General features: G+C 38.8%; 1 protein-coding gene across 2 annotated transcripts in view; it reads right to left on the reverse strand.

Moving 5' to 3' along the window:
* The window catches only part of GABRB3 (gamma-aminobutyric acid type A receptor subunit beta3), a 228,883-nt gene that overhangs the window by 32,317 nt on the left and 177,856 nt on the right, over window positions 1–18,710 (reverse strand). For both annotated transcript variants that reach the window (XM_045901866.1, XM_045901867.1), the window contains exons 5-6: window positions 4,621–4,703; window positions 1,765–1,902 (exon numbers count right to left, since the gene is read on the reverse strand). In XM_045901866.1, coding sequence (XP_045757822.1) covers window positions 1,765–1,902; window positions 4,621–4,703 — 221 coding nt within the window. The remainder of the gene's footprint in view (window positions 1–1,764; window positions 1,903–4,620; window positions 4,704–18,710) is intronic.

The following is an 18,710-nucleotide window of genomic DNA, read 5'->3' on the forward strand; positions in this document are numbered from 1 at the left end:
TTGCTCATATCACCTAGAGCGTGGAAGTTTGAATCCCTGTGTTAAAAGCAGAAAAATCATTTTATCCAATTCAACACAGGGCACATTTCTTGGTTGTAGAAACCATTCCTTAATCATAAGCCCATGTACTTGCTGGATCTTATTGCCCAGCGAGATGAGTGCCTCTAGTGATTATAGGGATATTTGTCGCACCTCTTGCAACAAAGGATAAAGTGGCACTGCATAAAAATGGACCTGATTGGTGTCTTAAATATTCAGGCTTTTGTCTATACTTGGCATGTCCCAGTGGTTCTCAGAGGCTGGGGTGGAGAGGAGGGAAGTTGACACTTGACTCATGGTTCACTTACCCAGGGACTATTGCTGCATGCCTAGGACATGTGAGGCATTACACAAGGTGGGGAAGGAGCTGGGGGTAAACCATGGCCAGGACAGGTCCTTCCTAGTGGAGATGTATCCTTGAGGAGGGAGGTACAGCAGAGCTAGAAGAAGGTCAGTGCAGTCTTATGGGAATGCAGAGTAGCCACTTAACTGAGCCTGGGTTAGCAGTGTATAGGTGTGTAGGCCAGGATCAAAAAGCCTTCCCAGAGGAAGTGACATCTAAATTAAACTAAAGAATGAGTTGGAGGTGACCAGGTGAAGGGGAGGCAGGTGACTGTGGGTCACAGGCATTCCAGTCAGAGACAACAGTTGGAGAGAATAGACCTTCCCTGGGCTTCATGAATGCCCTCACAGGACTAAAGCGAACTGCGACCTACTTGTCATTGTTCAACCTATACTGACAGGAGAAAGCCAAGATGGGAGGTTCCAGCTCTGCCTCTATTTAGCATTTTCAACCCAGGGTTTGTGGTCTTTAGAATACTTTACAATTTACAAAGCACTTTTATTTATTACCTCAATCACAATATATGGCACTCAGCAGGAATGCAAAGGTAACAAGAAAGCAGTGCACAAATTAAAATACATATAGTTGTAAGTTAAGAAAACCTCAGCAAGGACAGACAGGAGAGCAGAACATACCTTCTCAGTGTTTAGACAGTTGAAATAAAGACGACAATGAAACCCAGGCCAGGGCAACCTTAACCAGATAGTATCAGGAGAAGATGACCTTGTTTCAAGAGGCATCGCTAACTGAGGGTGGGGCAACTTCTTGGACCATCAAGGCTGACTGCTACTCCAGAAGTGGGGAGAAGGTCTCTTACTTCTGGGAGGGGAATAGCACCACTTCCTCAGATCTTCCTCCTCCTTCTTCTTCACTTCTCTCCTCCCTTCCTTCCTTCCTTCCTTCCTTCCTTCCTCCCTTCCTTCCTTCCCCCCTCCCTTCTTTCCTTCCTTCCTCCCTTCTTTCTTTCCTTCCTTCCTTCCTTCCTTCCTTCCTTCCTTCCTTCCTTCCTTCCTTCCTCCCTCTCTCCCCTCCTTCCTTCCTTCCTTCCTTTCCTACCTTCCTGTTTGCCTCCAAGGCCATCAGTGGCCTCCCATCTGCCCAGAGATGAGAGTTTCTTATGTTACTAAATATGGGTTGGTTAAATTCACCCTTAGTTTTTTAACTTCTCAATAGCCAGCCCCTGAGTGCATCTCCTTGTCAGGTGATTTTTCCTTCCCATCAAAGCTTATCAATCCCTTTAGATACAGAGAAAAGGAATAGCTAAGATAATCAATTATTGATGGTGGGACATCTTTGGGTGACCCAGTACTGTGATTCAGTTGCACAGTTTCATTAGGAGACCATCACTGTTTACTCAGCCAGTGAGTGGACACAGGACTCACCTGTGGCAAAGACGACATTCCTTGAGACCAGACGATGCTCCACAATAGAGAACTGTGGGAGCTCAATCCTCTCCACTCCGGTGACAGCCTTATCGCCACCACGCCAGTAAAATTCAATGTCATCTGTGGTATAGCCATCTGCCAGGAGAGAAAGCAGGGACATGGCAGAAATGAAGAATCATCATTTTGTTTACATGCAAGGATAAAGAAACTGTAACTAATAAAATGGAGTAACAGCTTGCCCATATTTGAAGTAGACTTGTTTCATGTGCTTGTCTATGAGAAAAAGTGTCATCAAAGAACGAACTTTTGAATATTTTTGGTTACCTGTCCTGTTTGATTTGTACTATACTGGTGCTGAAAAGTAGAGGCACTGGGGAAGTTGAATGCTCTGACCAGAGTTTTGTTTGTAAATCCTAATTGTAGAGGACTGGGTGTTGCATTGAAATGGATTTAAAATATATATTAACAAAAAAATTATGTATATATTAACAGCACTGAAGAAGATGGTTGTAAGAAGAAAATGAAAACTCAAATATAAAGAATTCTAGAAAGGTGACTCTGAAAAGCTATGGAAAAGTTAAAACACTGAAGGTGAATTCAACCGATCAATGTTTGATAACAGCAGAAACTCTCAGGGCAAAATAGTGTCCTCGGCATTTTTCGATGACTTCAACAGGTGTTCCTGGTTATGAGGTTTGCCATCTTTAGAAATGCCTTTTGTTGGAATACCCTTGGCCCTTAGAGAGAGGAGTGTTTATTAGCTGGATTATAGCTCCAAGCCCAGCTCTTAGCACGGTGTTCATATTCACTTGGTAATCAATCAATCCATGCTCCTTCAGAATGAAGAAATAAGACAATAAAATCTGATATTTTTTGTAGCACCAAGAGTCTTCTAAAGGATTAGGTCAACTTTATCAGTAAGGTTGATTAAAACTCACACCTAGAGAAAAATACCCTATCAGTATAATGGACTTCTTGGTTTGAATGTGTAATACGACATAAGGCAGACACTCCATATTTGACAAATAGACCAAAGCTATGGGGATGACTGCTCTCCATGGTAAATGTCATCTCCCTTGTCCCATCTGCTACACTCTCTCCCTGGATCATGGTGGTTCCAGCTTCTGTCTCCTCCCTTCCCTCTGACTTCCTTATATTCCATTCTCATCTGGCAGCCATGGCAATTGATAACACACACATCTTATCAAGCCACTCCTCTGCTTAAACCCCTCACATGTTTCCCAATACAATTAGTGCAATAAGTTCAAACTCCTTACAAGGATGACAAGAATCTATAGGATTCTGTGTGTATGGTGAGTACATCCACTCTCTCTCCCTTGCTCACCCAGCCCAGTACCACTGGTCTTCTGGCTGCATACCGTGCCCAAGGCTTGTGTGCCCACCCCCTTGTGTAGGGGCTCACACATCACCACATTTTCATCTTGACTTAAATAAAACCTCTTGCGTAGTCAAGGTCACCAGAAAATCCCTACTTCCACTCAAATGCTTTAACTATGGATTCTCTGAAGACAAGCGGCCTCACACTTTCTGAGGAAATCTGTTTGATAACAGACCTTCCTGTCCATCATCCCCCTCAGTTCAAACATTACAGTAATAGAATCTGTACTCACTGAGGCTACTCTCTATGTGTTAAGACATTTGGAGCTGCTTCCTTACTTAGGTTCCAAATTTGCCTTCCAGTGACTTCCATCAGCTCACTGGGAGTTGTAGCTTCTGGCTACACAGAATCCACTTAACTTCTAAGATAGTCCTTCAACTATTGGGAAATCATCATCTTTCCCCTGAGCTTTCTGTCCTCCGTGCTAAATCTCCCCAGATGATTCCACTATGTATCACTTGACATGATTTCATGTCCCTCACTTTATGAAAGCATGGCTCTCAGAAAACTTGACAGTGATGTAGTGTGGAAGTGAGGGGCACTGTGGGGCCAGCTCTATATGGGATGAATCACTTGACATGATTTCATGTCCCTCACTTTCTGAAAGCATGGCTCTCAGAAAACTTGACAGTGATGTAGTGTGGAAGTGGGGGCACTGTGGGGCCAGCTCTATATGGGATGAAAACTGGCCTACACCCACCACAACTTCCCAGTATGTTTACTCACAAAGACACTCACTTCTCACCACAAACGCATTGAGTAACACTGCAGCCATTTGCCATCCCCCTCAAAGAAATCCGTATAAATACAGACAAGACTAAATCCAATTGAGACCAATTATAAACCAATCTATGATAGACCAGGATAAGTGACGACAGCAACAGTAACATCTGGATATGCCAGGAGATGTAGTTCAGGTAGCAGACGGGACACTTGTTTGTTAGATAATAAAGATGCAGCTCTCATCCCTCACAAAGAAGTATGCAACACTGAATTATCAATAAGGCATCTGAATACTCTTCAAATTGAGAAAATTGACAAAATGCAGGAATAGCCTGCTTGGAAAGCTGAGTTCCTGATGGGAATTTACTCCAACTGCCCAGGTTCCCAGGAGTACAGCCACTCATGTGTGATGAAGCATATTGTGAGAAAATTGCATCTCAGTGCTTGTTCTCTTTTCACTGAATGGACCAAGATGAGGAGTGTTTGTTTTCTTATATTTCAGCACAGTAAGCAGACTCTCTTAATCAGATTAGAATGGGGAACTCTTTTATGCTGAGCCTCTATCTCTGTCTCTCTCTCATGACAGTGTAATTTGCAGCGTGGAGGATTAAACCTCCCATCTTTAAGATAGTTAAAAACTATGGCAAGAAAATTATATATGCCTTGAAAAAGATGCCAAATAATGACAAGACCTAAAATACAGTGAATGAAAAAGTAGTACAGATACACACAGCTTTCAATTTCCAGCGTGCAGTTCTGCTCGTCCAAGGGGTATCTTCTCAAGTCCATCATGCATGCTGCAGTTGTGGTGATTCTGAAATACACAGATGAGGGCAGATATTAATGATGGGATGAGAAATGTAGCAGGAAAACTGTTTCCAGCTAAACCATGAATAGCCCCTATGTAGGCTCCTTTTCCCCAAGATACACCTGATTAAATATATTTCATAACGTATACCGAATAAATTTTGAGTACCTTTAGAGACCAGATTTATCAAGAAAAGCAACACAAAACCTCTAAATCTGATAAAATTATTCATGTAGCCTTGTTGACTTTGGTTAAATAAGGGCAGAGAAAGGGGTTTCTAAGGAAACTTTTGTCTTCAATTTTTGTTCTGCCTCCTTGTTTAGAGGTTCTCTAACCTTTATAGCACAGAGAAAACTTATGTGTGTCGACAGCACTGATTAGACCAAGATTGAATTCTTTGATTTTCCATGTGAAGTGTCTAAGTAGCTACAGATGCACAGGCTGCACTTTGAAACTCTCAGCCAAGCTTCTGCTTGATCCTATTTTATTATAGTCGTCTGCTGGGCTGGATCCTAATGCTCCCGAGCTTCTCACCATGAAAGCATCTATCTTTTCAAAGGGGATATTTGGCTTCTATGTTATTGATTATGAATCAAAATTGAGTGGGTTAGCTTCCCTTGGGGTAAGCTGCAGCCATGGAAAGAATTTATATCATGGCCTAAGGACAGTTAAGCCTCCACCATGCAATGGTTAAATCAACTGTCCATTAAGAAACGACACTTCTAGAAATGTCAAGATTATTTCCTACTCTGTCTACAGCCTCATTTTAGGGAAATCAACCTACACCCAGCCTCTGTTGAAATACAATTAAGCCACTATGTTTTGTACTCTTTTTCTCTAGTATGCCTCCCTTTTCACCTCAGTTACAGCTGATGGGACTGGGATGGGGCCCTGATTCAAGGACAGTCAACCATTATTTGATCAAGAATCTATGATGTGTGGTGATTAACATAATAATAATAATAAAAAAAGAATCTATGATGTGGCCTGACCTAAAAGGTAGAATGGAGCTAAAGGGATTCTATTCCATGGAAATGAATTAAAGACAGGGCAAGAATGGAGCTGACCTTGCAAGTTCTTGAATTAGAGGCTTGCAATGTCATTTTCCAATTGGAGAGTGAGGCATGTGAAAACATAGAGGCTTTCTAATATTGCAAAATGCAATTGGATGGCTGAGGAGACACTGGTCACTATGGTTGGACCACAGAACATGGCCTTGCAGGGTATGTGCTACATATCTCAGGGAACAGCATTCTTTTTCTAGTATATGTCCCACCGAAGCAAGAACTGGGGAATAGCATTCCTATGGCTTATGTGGAAGTGTGTAACTGGCAGCCCTGGCTATACCCATTCAGTGGTGGATAAGAATGAAGACGTAAGAGGGCGCCTGGGTGGCTCAGATGGTTAAGCATCTGCCTTTGGCTCAGGTCATGATCTCAGGGTCCTGGGATCGAGTCCCGCATCGGGCTCCCTGCTCCTTGGGAGCCTACTTCTCCCTCTGCCTTTCTCTCTCACTCTGTCTCTCATGAATAAAAAAAAAAAAAAAAAAAAAAAACTTAAAAAAAAAAAAAAAGAATGAAGACGTAAGAATGTCTCCTCCTAAAACCCCTAGAGTTACCTTGAATTCCCAACCGCCTTTCATGTTCCAGCTTTCTTGAAGGCCAGTATTGAGCTTTCTCTAGATAGCCTTCTGTATGAATATTCACAACAGACCTTCTACTACTTTGGGCAACATGAGCAAGTTCTATCCCTATCAGCAGATCTTAACGAAAACACCAGTAAAACACCAGGCATGGGCCAGTTCTGTTGGGCTTGTCTCATTTAACCTAAGTGCAGTAGTAAAGCATGTCCTTCTATTAGCATCTGGATAAGTGGAAGGCTGAGAAAAGTTCTACTTTTCAATGGCTAAGAAGAGCAGTAAGGGAAATGTTAACATATTTGGCAATCATGGGTAACTACTAAATTATTCTCTATAAATGGTATACAAGTGCCATGTAGACATATGCTGTAAGATCCATACCAATGGTGAAAGTGTGTCCTTTCCAAATGTCATAACACTTTCAATTATCACTCCAAGGAGTGGATTACATTCTGTAATCCAAAGTCAACACCTAGCTCTTTGATATATTTTTCTACAGCATCCGACTTTCTAGCCAAATGAAGGACCAGCCTCACACTTTTAAATTCTGGCATGTTTTGTGGCATATTGACAACCCAACATCTATACAAGATGCCTATAAGGCAAAATTAGAATAAGGTTCTGTTAAAATTATGAATTTTTATGAAGAAAAGAAAAGATCTCTACTGGAAATATTCAAATTTTAAAAAGTTCCTATATATTTTGGTACCTATTTACTTAGAGTCAATAACTGAGATTAGTATTTTCTGTTTGTTTTTCTTATTCATTCTCAATGCCACCCATAAAATAAATGCACACAAACAGGAACATGAACATATCCAAATTTTTTAGGGATTCACACTGATTGTGACATTATGTAATGTGTTTCATAGGCATTACTGGAGTGTAACATGATGTTAGAAGAATCCGTAAAAGGGTCCCCAGTATACTTGCTGTCCTGTCTTCTCATTCTGGCATAAGACTGGCTGTAAAAGAGCCCTTTTCCAATTTACTTGATGAATTACTGAATTTACTTGATGAATACAGTATATATATATTTACTACTACTACTACTACTTAAGGAAGAAATAACATAGAAAACCCTCTCCTGGTGGAAAGTAGGACACAAGAGCCTATTAATGCTACAAAAGGTAAGCACAGGGATGACACAGTGGAAGTAAAGAGGTCTGTGTGCCACTGGGACAGAAAGGCAAGAAAAAGGAAAGGCCGGGGTGGGGGGGAGGCAGAAAGATCAAGAAGGGTGTAGTAAGCCAGAACTGCTCCCTGAACTATAAAACCTTCTTCCAACTTGGCTAAATTCATGACTGGCTTGGGGAGTGAACTTTTTGCATGAACTGACCAAATTTTGAGGCTTGGGACTTTGCAGAAACTGTAGGAGGGGATTTGAGTCTGCAGGACTGAGAGCTCAAGCCTAGTTAAAGAACATGGACCAAGGGCAGGGAAGCCACAATGACTGAGCTCCATTTGCATAATCCCCAGCATCCACACACAACTTTTCATATTTTTTCCCCAATAAACTTATTTGTCCTGAGAGGAGAATTCAACCAATATCTAGCTCACTTCCACAGCCCTCTATAATCTGAGAATTCTATTTCTAAGGAATAGTAGCAGGGTCATGAGAAACATGACTGGCTGAAGATTTCTGCAGTATTACTCTTTAGTAGATGCTTTTCTGGGGAGGTGTCATTTTTTCTTTTTTTTGTTTTCTGATTAAGAGAGAGCAGTGCTTAGAGTCTCTATAGCTGCAATTTATGTTTATGAGAGAAAAGCAGAGAAAAGATGATAGCCAAAAGAGTGTCTACCATTCAGTATGTTCTTTCTTTACAAACAATCACACTTTGAGCGTGCTGAAAGTAGAAAGTTAAAAAAAAAAAAAAGACAGAGAAGTAGAGAAGTGACAGAGGACTGGGAAACACCATAGAAAAGGATGTTGATTTATTATCTCGGTGCTCAGTACAGCATGCAGTCATATCTGTACTTTATGTAACATTGGTTGAGAGTTTGCTTTGTACCCAGCTCTATGCTCAGCCCTTGAACATTCATGCATTTGATTAATAACCATACTATGGAGGTGTTATTATCATTCCCATTTGGCAGATAAACAAACCAAGGCTCGGAAAGAATAAGTACATTGGCCACATTTACAATGCTACTAGAAGGCAGATGCAACATTCATCCAGAAAGCCAGAGTCCTACACTCTACTACCTCTTTGACATCTCTTCTGCCTTAAAGCATGACATATTGTATATTCAACTTTTAAAGACCTACTCAGTGAGTGAGGTTCTTGTTGAAGATCAAAGAAGGTACAGAAATTTGTAATTCTATATATGCACATATATATGCATATATACAATATATACACATAATATATACAATATATACACACACAGAGATCATATATATACATACAGCATTCTCATTATATATATGACAATATGTAAATATAATATGTAAAGGAAGAAAATAAACATTCTACATGCTACACCCGCAGTAACAGTAGTGATATTTAACTCATCGTGGAATAGGATAGAATTTAGTAGATAGTCTTGCTTTTATAAGTGATATATTGCTAAAGATGTGTTTAACAGTCAAAAGTATGAAAATTCAAGGAATAAAGTCAAAGCTTATAAGGGGATCATTATCCCTAGCAAATTTAAAATCTTATGAATCCTATGATGTGATAACAGCCATGTTAAGACACCATCTATAAACTATCTTGTTTGTCCTTTGCCTGCACAGTTGAGTGAGGAAGCCTGAGTTGAGGAGACCCATGACTTTTAGCATGTTGAAGGGTTTTCATTTTGTCTCAATTATATTAAGATTGTGAGATGTACTTTGGTATCAGCATTTTTAAATTTCCACCAATTGAAAATAGTAGTAAGTGCAAGCTCCTCATGTCATTGCACAAATGCAGAGTTCCCCACAGACTACCTAGAGAGGCTGCTGTGGAAATATTTCTGTTGGCTGATCAGCACACTTAGTACCACAGAACATTTGCCTGAAATGTCCACTGTTGGCCAAGGTGCAAAAGTACCCCCTGCCAATGCTGCTGGGAAAGGTGGACTATGGGTAAAGTCTGGGATCCTTACTTATAGTAAATCATTAGACAATGCACACAATCTCTTTACCAACTTGTACTAAACTTTTAGATTCATAGTAAATGCCAGACAGGACAGAAATGAAAATGTCTTTGACTAGCATTCTCAGAGCCCTTCCAGAACTAAAGTATCTCAGCCTCATCTACCTCTCCTCTCATTTAATGCTCTCATTACACTCAGAACTATCTACAGTTCGAACATCCATCTATTTGTTGACCTGTAGGTCCCTTTTACTTCCTCAGATGAGTCTGAGAGCAGGGCTTTGTCTCTCCTGTCAGCAGCCATTTCCCCAGTGCCTGGAATAGCTCTCACATGCACACAGTAGGTGTCCCATAAATAGTCACTGAACAAAACAATGACTTTGAAGATATGGGAGATCAAGCATAAGCAGACAGCATGGGACTCAAGAAGTAGAAAGGGAAAGAGATAGCTTAGTCCTTCTTGGATTTAATCCCTGAAATCTAAGTGCAAGAGGGGACACCTGCCCTCTCAAGCACTCTAAGCGGGAGCCCTGGCCCTGCACAGTTACTGACTCACTGAGAACTCCATGGGCTTACTGGTCAAGATGCTTGGTGATACCCCCTGCGTTAATAACCAGGTAGTCTCTGTGAATCCTTCTGCTGCAGGATGAATTCTTAGCAGGCCAATGTTGATGCCCACGGGTTTTATGGCCTGGCCTGCAGGGAAGATGAGAGCAAAATGCAGCCATCAGTAGAGTCCTAGCTCTCTGATCATAATGTTGTTTAACTAACAGGGCCCAGGAGCACGTTAGCAGTACCTCCTGTGTGACCTCTGTCTTGCACTTGGGATGGCTGTCTGAGAACTCTGAGAAATAGTTGTTATCTATGGTCATGGGATAGCAGCACATCTGGGCTATTGCTTTACAGGTAATCATTTAGCCTTTTGCAACAGCTCTGTGGTAACTCATAGTCCTCTTCTTCCTGGTTCTCCATATGCCAGGTTCATCAGGCATTTTTCCAGGAATAGGAACACAGATGCTAGGGTTAAGGACCTAAGTCAAATAATTCAAACTAAGTTTTATTCTAAAGCAAGTGCTTACTATTCAATGTAGAAAAAATACAAGGCATAAACCAACATTTAACTTACTCTAATTTTTGTTTCATTTTACAAAAAATATAAGAAAATACATTCACAGAACTGTCTGAAAGCCTTTGGTATGCAGATTCTTTGAGCATGTTGCTGGGAAAGTCCTTGGGTTAAGTTGATTGTGTTGGCAGCCCCATTCTTTCCTTGTTTCCCAATATCTACTCTCTTAGCCATGTCATTTACAATTCTTCTCACTAAAAAGAAGCTGTCTGCCCACCTCCTGAATAAGGCCCAACTTTGTGACTTGCTTTGTCTGACAGAACTGTGGAAGTGACAATGTGTCAGTCTCAAGATTAGCTCCCAATAGGCATTCTGTTTCTAGTCTTCTTTTGTGCTTCTGCCTTTACTGTGAGAAAACCATGCTCAGATGAATCTGCTTGTCCTAGGCAGAGAATGGCCATGGGGAGCAGGATGGAGGTGCCCACTCATCCCTGCAGAGACCATCCAGCCCCAGGTCTGTGAATGAGCTAGCCAGGATGAGCAGAGATACTCATTAATCACACAGACACACAAGTAATGAACACTTACTATCATCTGGCATTGAGGCTTTCTAGCTATTTGTTACACAGAAACATTGTGGCAATAGATAAGAGATACAACAATCAACACAGGTAACAACGTACATAGAAAAGCATAAATTTTCCTATAAATGAATGGAAATCACAATGTGATACTTCTCAAGAGTGTCATAAGATAGCAAAGCCCTTTGTAGATAGCATTTTTCCAAAACAGGAGCATCTATCTCCATGTTTCAGGAAAAATCCACTATCATTTTAGAAATCTCAATCTTGGTGAAATGAGTAGTAACATAAGGCAAATGAGACAGGCCCTGATGCATCTCCTCCTGATTTTCAAACAATATGGTGATAAAGCAACACAAAGGCCAAAACTGGTAATAGTGCTGAAAACCAAAACCAACAGAAAGGCGTATGCCAGATCCTTAATCATCTGCCAGGAACAGAACAGTCAGAGTGGATGATTGAGGAAGTTCTTAAGGAGAACACCACAGGCTCCACACTCTAAAGAGGAAAGGAGGAATCAGTTTGAAAGTACCAGGAAAGTACTCCCCAACTATCTGGGTCTGATTATGTCACTTGGCAGTGTTTCACATCTAGAAATATGTTGTTCAAAATGGTAGACACTGGCACATGTGACTATTTTACATTTAAATTTTAAATTAATTAAAATGAAATCAAATTTGAAATTCAGTTCCTCTGATGCATTAGCCACATTTCTTTTTTCTTTCTTTTTAAAAAAAAAAAAACTTTTTTTATTAACATACAATGCATTCTTTGTTTCAGGGATACAGGTCTGTGATTCATCAGTCTTACACAATTCATAGCGCTCACCATAGCACATACCCTCCCCAGTGTCCATCACCCAGCCACTCCATCCCTCCCACCCCTCTCCACTCCAGCACCCTCAGTTTGTTTCCTGAGATTAAGAGTCTCTTACGGTTTGTCTCCCTCTCTGGTTTCGTCTTATTTCATTTTTCCCTCCCTTCCCCTATGATCATCTGTCTTGTTTCTCAAATTCCTCATATCGGTGAGATCATGATACTTGTCTTTCTCTGACTGACTTATTTCGCTTAACATAATACCCTCTATTTCCATCCACATCGTTGCAAATGGCAAGCTTTTATTTCTTGATGGCTGCATAATATTCCAGTGTGTGTGTGTGTGTACAGGACTTGGAAGCCATGCATACCAGAGTGGAAGATATCATTAAGATTCTATTTGAAGTATCATACATTGCATCTGACTTCAGGGCCTAGTCAGTTAACCCAGCAGTCAGAAGTGAGGGTCCTACTCTGAATGAACACAATTAGGCATTACCAAATGGAGTACATTAACCAAATTTTCAGATTTATACCCTAAGGGGCTAAGGCTTCCAAGGTGAGAGTGAGGCAGAAGGAGACCAAGGTCACCATATCCATTAGTCTCACTAGAAAATCACTTTGTCTCTAGGATATATCCCACCTAAGGATAATCATAAATAAAACAAAAATGTGTTCTATGAAAAGTATGGAAGTGAAGAAAATGAAAGTTGAAACATTTGGAAGATACATGTCTGGTAGTTAAAGACATGAATGCATATGCTCTCTTTAGAACAAGAGCAGGGAGACATAGGGAAAGAAGAGCCTGAGATAAAGGCATAGATAAATGCTATAAAGCTAAGAAAAGAATGCTAGGATTCCCAGCCATAGGCACTGAATTGAAATTTATACTGAAGACAGATAGTAGAATTGACACAGCTGAAAATAATTTAATGACGTGGATGTCTTCTTAAACTTTAATGGGCATACAAGTCACTGAGGGGTTTTGTTAAAAGCAGATTCAGAGCAGAAGGTCTGGGGTGGGTCTTTAATTCTGAATTTCCCACATGATGGTGCTGTTCCTGTCTGGGGACAGCAGTTAAAGTGGAAAGGAGAGGGCAAACATGTAGAACCTTCCTAAAGGCAGAAGAAGACAGAGATTTGAAAACAGAGAGAAGATAGGTATAGGACAGAAAATGGGTATGAAACAGCTTTATTAGACAATCAGAGCAAACAAACAAACAGCATACAGTCAACAAATTAAACATGAAACAATAAAGAATTATTTTTTTAAAAATTGGGTTAAAATGATTAATATTTACCATTTGCACCATTTTTAAGTGTACAGTTTAGTGCAAAGGACATTCATATTGCTGTGCAACCATCACCACAATCCATCTCCAGAACTTTTTCATCATCCCAAACAGAAACTCTGTACCCATTAAACACTAACTCCCCATTCTCCACTGCCACCCCTCCCCCACCCTGCCCCCAGACCTAGTAACCTGTCTTCTACTTTCTCTATAAATTTCCTTATTCTAGGTACCTCACATAAGTGGAATCATGTAATATTTGTTCTTTTGTGCCAGGCTTCGTTCATTTACCATTTTCTAAATTCATTCTTGTTGTAGCATATGTCAGAATTCTATATCTTTTTAAGGCTAAATAATATTCCATTGTATGTATATACCACAGTTTGTTTATTTATGTGTTGATGTACATTTGGTTTGTTTCCAACTTTTGGCTATTGTGAATAATGCTGCTGTGAACATAGGTGTAAAACTGTTTGAGTCACTGCTTTTGTTTCTTTTGGTATATACTTAGAATTGGAATTGCTGGACCTTGCAATAATTCTATGTTTAACTTTTTGAGAAGTAGTCATATTGCTTTTCCCAGTGGCTGAACTATTTTATATTCCTACTAGCAATGCATCAGGATTCTAATTACTTTATAAGTTTGCCAACACTTTTCTTTTTTCTTTTCTTTTCTTTCTCCCTCCTTCCCTCCTCCTTCCCTCCTTCCCTCCCTCCCTCTTTCCTTCCTTCCTTCCTTCCTTCCTTCCTTCCTTCCTTCCTTCCTTCCTTCCTTCCTTCCTTCCTTCCTTCCTTCCTTCCTTCCTATTTTCTCTTCTTTTTTTTTCATAATAGCCATCATGGGTATGAAATGGTATCTCACTGTGGTTTTGATTTTCATTCCCTTAGTGACTAATAATGTTAAGCATCTTTTCACATGCTTATTGGCCATTTGTTTATCGTCCTTGGAGAAATAGAATATTCAAGTTCTTTGCCTATTTTTAAACTGATTGTTTGATTTGTTGTTGTTGTTGTTATTGATTTGTAGGAGTTCTCTATATAATCTGAATATTAACTACCTTTATCAGATATATGATTTGCAAGTATTTTCTCCCCTTCCCCTGGTTACCTTCTCAGTCTGTTGATGTGTTCTGTGATGCACAGAAGTCTTTAATTTTGCAGTAGTCCAATGTATATTTTGTTATTGTTTTTGTTGCCTGTGTTTTAATGTCCTATCCAAGAAATCATTGCCAAATCCGATGTCATGAGGCTTTTCCCATTTTTTTCTAAGAGTTTTAGAGTTTTAGCTCCAATTTACATATCTGATCCACTTTTAGTTCATTTTTGTATATGGTATAACATAAGATCAGCTAAGTAGACAAACCTTTAATTAGACCAACTAAGAAAAAATAGAGAAGACTCAAATAACAAAAATCAGAAATGGAGGAGTGCCTGGGTGGCTCAGTTGTTAAGCGTCTGCCTTCAGCTCAGGTCATGATCCCAGGGTCCAGGGATTGAGTCCTGCATCGGGCTCCCTGCTCCACTGGAAGCCTGCTTCTCCCTCTCCGACTCACCCTGCTTGTGTTCCCTCTCTTGCTGTGTCTTTCTGTCAAATAAATAAATAAAATCTTAAAACAAAACAAACAAACACAATTTTAGCCACAGAGTATAAGGATTTTTGTTGGGCAGCAATAGCTGGAGTAGCAGATCTCTCTACTTAGCTGATCTTTTCAAAGGACCTAATTTTCATTCCATTGATTTTTCTACATAGTGTTAGTATTCTCTATTTTATCTATCTCTACTCTACTCTTTATTCTTTTTTTCTTTATGCTAGCTTTCATTTTACTTTACTTTTTTTAGTTTCTTAAGGTGTAAAGTTGGTTTCTTCTTTTCAATGTATGTATCTACAGGTATAAATTTTCCTCTTCACACTGTTTGCCAGCATCTCATAAATTTGGTATTATTGTAGAACTAATTCTCATTTCAATTCCATATATTTGGAGTTCTGATGTCTGGTGCACATATATATTTATGACTGTCAAATCTTAGAGAATTGACTTATCAGTATATGGTGTTCGTCTTTGTCTTGTTATAGTCTTTGACTTAAAGTCTATTTCATCTCATATTAGTATAGCCACTTCAGCTCTTTTGTTACTATTTGTATGGAATATACATTTCCTATCCTTTCACTTTAAATTTATGTATGTCTTTAGATGTAAAGTGAGTCTTTTGTAAATAGCATATAGGTGGATCCTGTTTTATTCTGTATCCATTCTTCCAATCTCTAGCTATTGTGTGAAGAGTTTAATCTATTTATATTTAAAGTAATCACTAATAAGGAAAGAATTCTACATTTTTGCTGTTTTCTGTATGTTCAGTAGCCTTTTGTTCCTTCATTTCCTCCATTTTTTTCTTTTCTGTTGAGTTGATTTTTTGTGTGTGAGATGTTTTGATTCTCTTCTTGTTTCCTTTATGTATATTCTATAGATATTTTCTTTTTGGTTACCCTGGGGATTATATATGACATCTTAATATTTTAATAATCTAATTTGAATTGACATAAGCTTTACTTTAACCACATATAAAATCTTTTCTTAATTTGCTTTGCACCACCCTATGTTATTGATGTTACAAATTGCATCTTTATACATTGTGTACCTAACAACATAGCTTTGCAATTATTTTTTAGCACTTGTCTTTTCAATAACAGAAAAAATGAGTTATAAAAAATAATTAAAGTAATACTAGTTGCATTTACCTTTACTGGGGATCTTTTAATATTCATATACCTTCAAGTTACTGTCTAGTATCCTTTCATTTCAAACTGAAGACACATTTTAGCCTTTCTTGTGGGGCAGGTCTAGTAGTAATGAAGTCCCTCAGGTTTTGTTACCTGGGAATTTATTAATTTCTCTCCACTTCTGAAGGGCAGTTTTGCCAGATTTAGAATTTTTTTTTTTTGATAGGTGTTATCTTTCAACACTTCAAATATTTAATAATTCCACTGCCGTCTGGTATCCAGGGTTTCTGATGAAAAAAAAAAAATGGCTGATAATTTGTTTTGAGGCTCCTCTATATAGGATGAGTTACTTCACTCTTGATGATTTCCAGATTCTCTCTGTGGCTTTTCACAGTTTGATTATATGTGTCTTAGTGTGGGTCTCTTTGGTTTTATCCTACTTGGAGTTCATTGAGCTTCTTGGATTTGAGGATTCATGTTTTTTATCAGCTTCAGGGATTTTTTTAGCCAGTACTGTGCATCTTTCTCATGCTCATCTCTTGGTGCACCTGATGGTTTCTCACAAGTCCCTTAGGCTTCATTTGCTTTTCTTCAATCATTTTTCTTTCTGTTCTCAGACTTGATCATTTTAATTGTCCTATCTTCAAATTTGCTGATATTTTCTTCTGGCTGCTGAAATCTGGTGGTGAACCAACCCCTTCTAGTAAATTAGTGTGATTTACTGGGTTTTTCAGCTTCAGAATTTGTTTGGTCCCTTTTATAATTTCTATCTCTTTCTTTTATTTTGTTCATTTTATTCCTGTGTCATTTTCTCAATTTCCTTCTGTTTCTTTGTCCATGTTTTCCCTTAGCTCTTTGAGTATAGTTAAGACAGACAATTTAGTCTTCATCCTGTAAGTCCAATGTCTGGGCATATTCAAGGACAGTTTTGTCAATTTATTTTATTCCTTTGAATGAGTTATGTTTTATTCTTTCTTTGTATGTCTTGTGATATTTTTCTTGAAAATTGGTCATTTGACTATTATAATGTTGCAACTCTAAAAATCAGATTTTTTTTCCTTCCCACAGGGATTGCTCTCTTTTTTGTTCTTGTTGTTCTTTTTTAGGAAGGTTTTAACAATTCATTTATTTTGAGGCATTTCTAAACTTTTTAAAAAAATACTTTATCAATAAAATCAGCAAAATCTTTGTTCTATTAGTTCATATTCAGTTAATGTTTTAACAGAGATGTTTTTGAATGGCAGGAGCCAAAACAAACAAACAAAAAACCCAAACAAACAAACAATAAATAGAGAAAACAGGCACCTCTTCCTGTCTGTGCAGATTGGCTCTGTCCTGGCACATTCTTTCACCACTTGGCTAGGATGGCCCTGAGCCTAGGTATCAGCCAAGGTAAAAACTTAAGGTCTTCTTGGGACTGTTTTGCCTGGGCATATGCATAGCTTTCTAAATTCTGTATACTTAGCTGCTTTTGAATAACCTGATTTCTCAGAGTCTCACTCCAGCTTCTCCTTTGGGCCTTCCATGGTTTATTTCATATTTCTACCCTGAGTCTCTTGCCCTGGACACCTATGGGTTTGTAGACATGTAGCCTTTATGAGCACAGACTGCTTTTTTTTCCTGCCTGCATTATGAGTTATCCCTGTAAATAGAGACGAGCATCGAGCTTCAGTCCTTCAGTTACCCTCCAGACAACTGAGAACATATGTACACAATAATTTACAAAAAAGGTTTCCTCTGTTCCCTCCAGTGCAAGGGAGGAAACTGGTAACTAGGCTGCCACCTGCCCCTGAACCAGGGAGGGGATGGGGAAATGGCAGGTAAAAAATGTCACAAAACTTTCCAACTCTTTTGAATATAGTTTTTTCTTTATTTGGCATTTGGTTGGCTTCTGCAAACTTTGGAATGTTTTCCGGAGCTCCTACAAAGTTATTTCAGACAGCTTCTGCTTATTTTTTGATATTTCTGTACAGAAACAAGAGCCTGAAGCTTCTTAATCTGCCATTTTGCTGATATCACTCCCCAATAAAGAGATCTTTAAAATCAAGAGGAGGGGGATGTTTATAAAGATAAAGCAGAAATTAATAAATGGAATTATGATATAAAATCAAAAGCTATCTCTTTAAAAATTTAAAAAATGAGTATTTCTTTATGCTACTGAACAAAATTAAAAATGAAAAATGGCATATAATAATGTATTCTAGGGGGCGATGCATATACACATGCTAATTATTTAGAAGGTCCAGATAAAAAAGGACATTTTCCTGAAAAACGTGAATTTTCAAGATTGGTGCAAGAAGAAAATCTAGAGAAAACTATAAGTATAGCAGAAACTGAAGCCTTGTGTGCCAGGGTAGAAAATGCCATTCAAGAGCCTATTCAAAGTACCATGCGTCTATACAAAACATTTCATATGACGTGTATATTTATGAGTAATTTTTTAAAGTACTTACAGGAATACTAACCCTTTTAGGAATATATATTTACTATATAATATAATCTACTTCACAACATACAAAAAGAAATCTTCTTGATTCATGTTATGTCAAAACATACCATGAAATATAAAGACAGATATAATCTATTGATATATTTAACAGAATCTGTATGGTATATATCACAAATGTGTGAGTGCCCCACATTACCACCTCACCAATGAATAATTTACTAGGGAATTTCAGTGAATTGGTCCATGGTTCTTAGAAACTTCAGCCAAGTCATAGATCTTAACTGGAGTCAGAGTAATGAGAAAGAAGGAACTAACCTGGGAATAGATTTCTTGGGATGGTCTTCAGCCATCCCTATGGAGACTAACTCCTTC

This window comes from Mirounga angustirostris, unplaced genomic scaffold (assembly GCF_029215605.1).
Source record: "Mirounga angustirostris isolate CCGP_5_RB_7025 unplaced genomic scaffold, mMirAng1.0.hap1 SCAF_9, whole genome shotgun sequence".
In the NCBI taxonomy this organism is placed as follows: Eukaryota; Metazoa; Chordata; class Mammalia; order Carnivora; family Phocidae; genus Mirounga; species Mirounga angustirostris.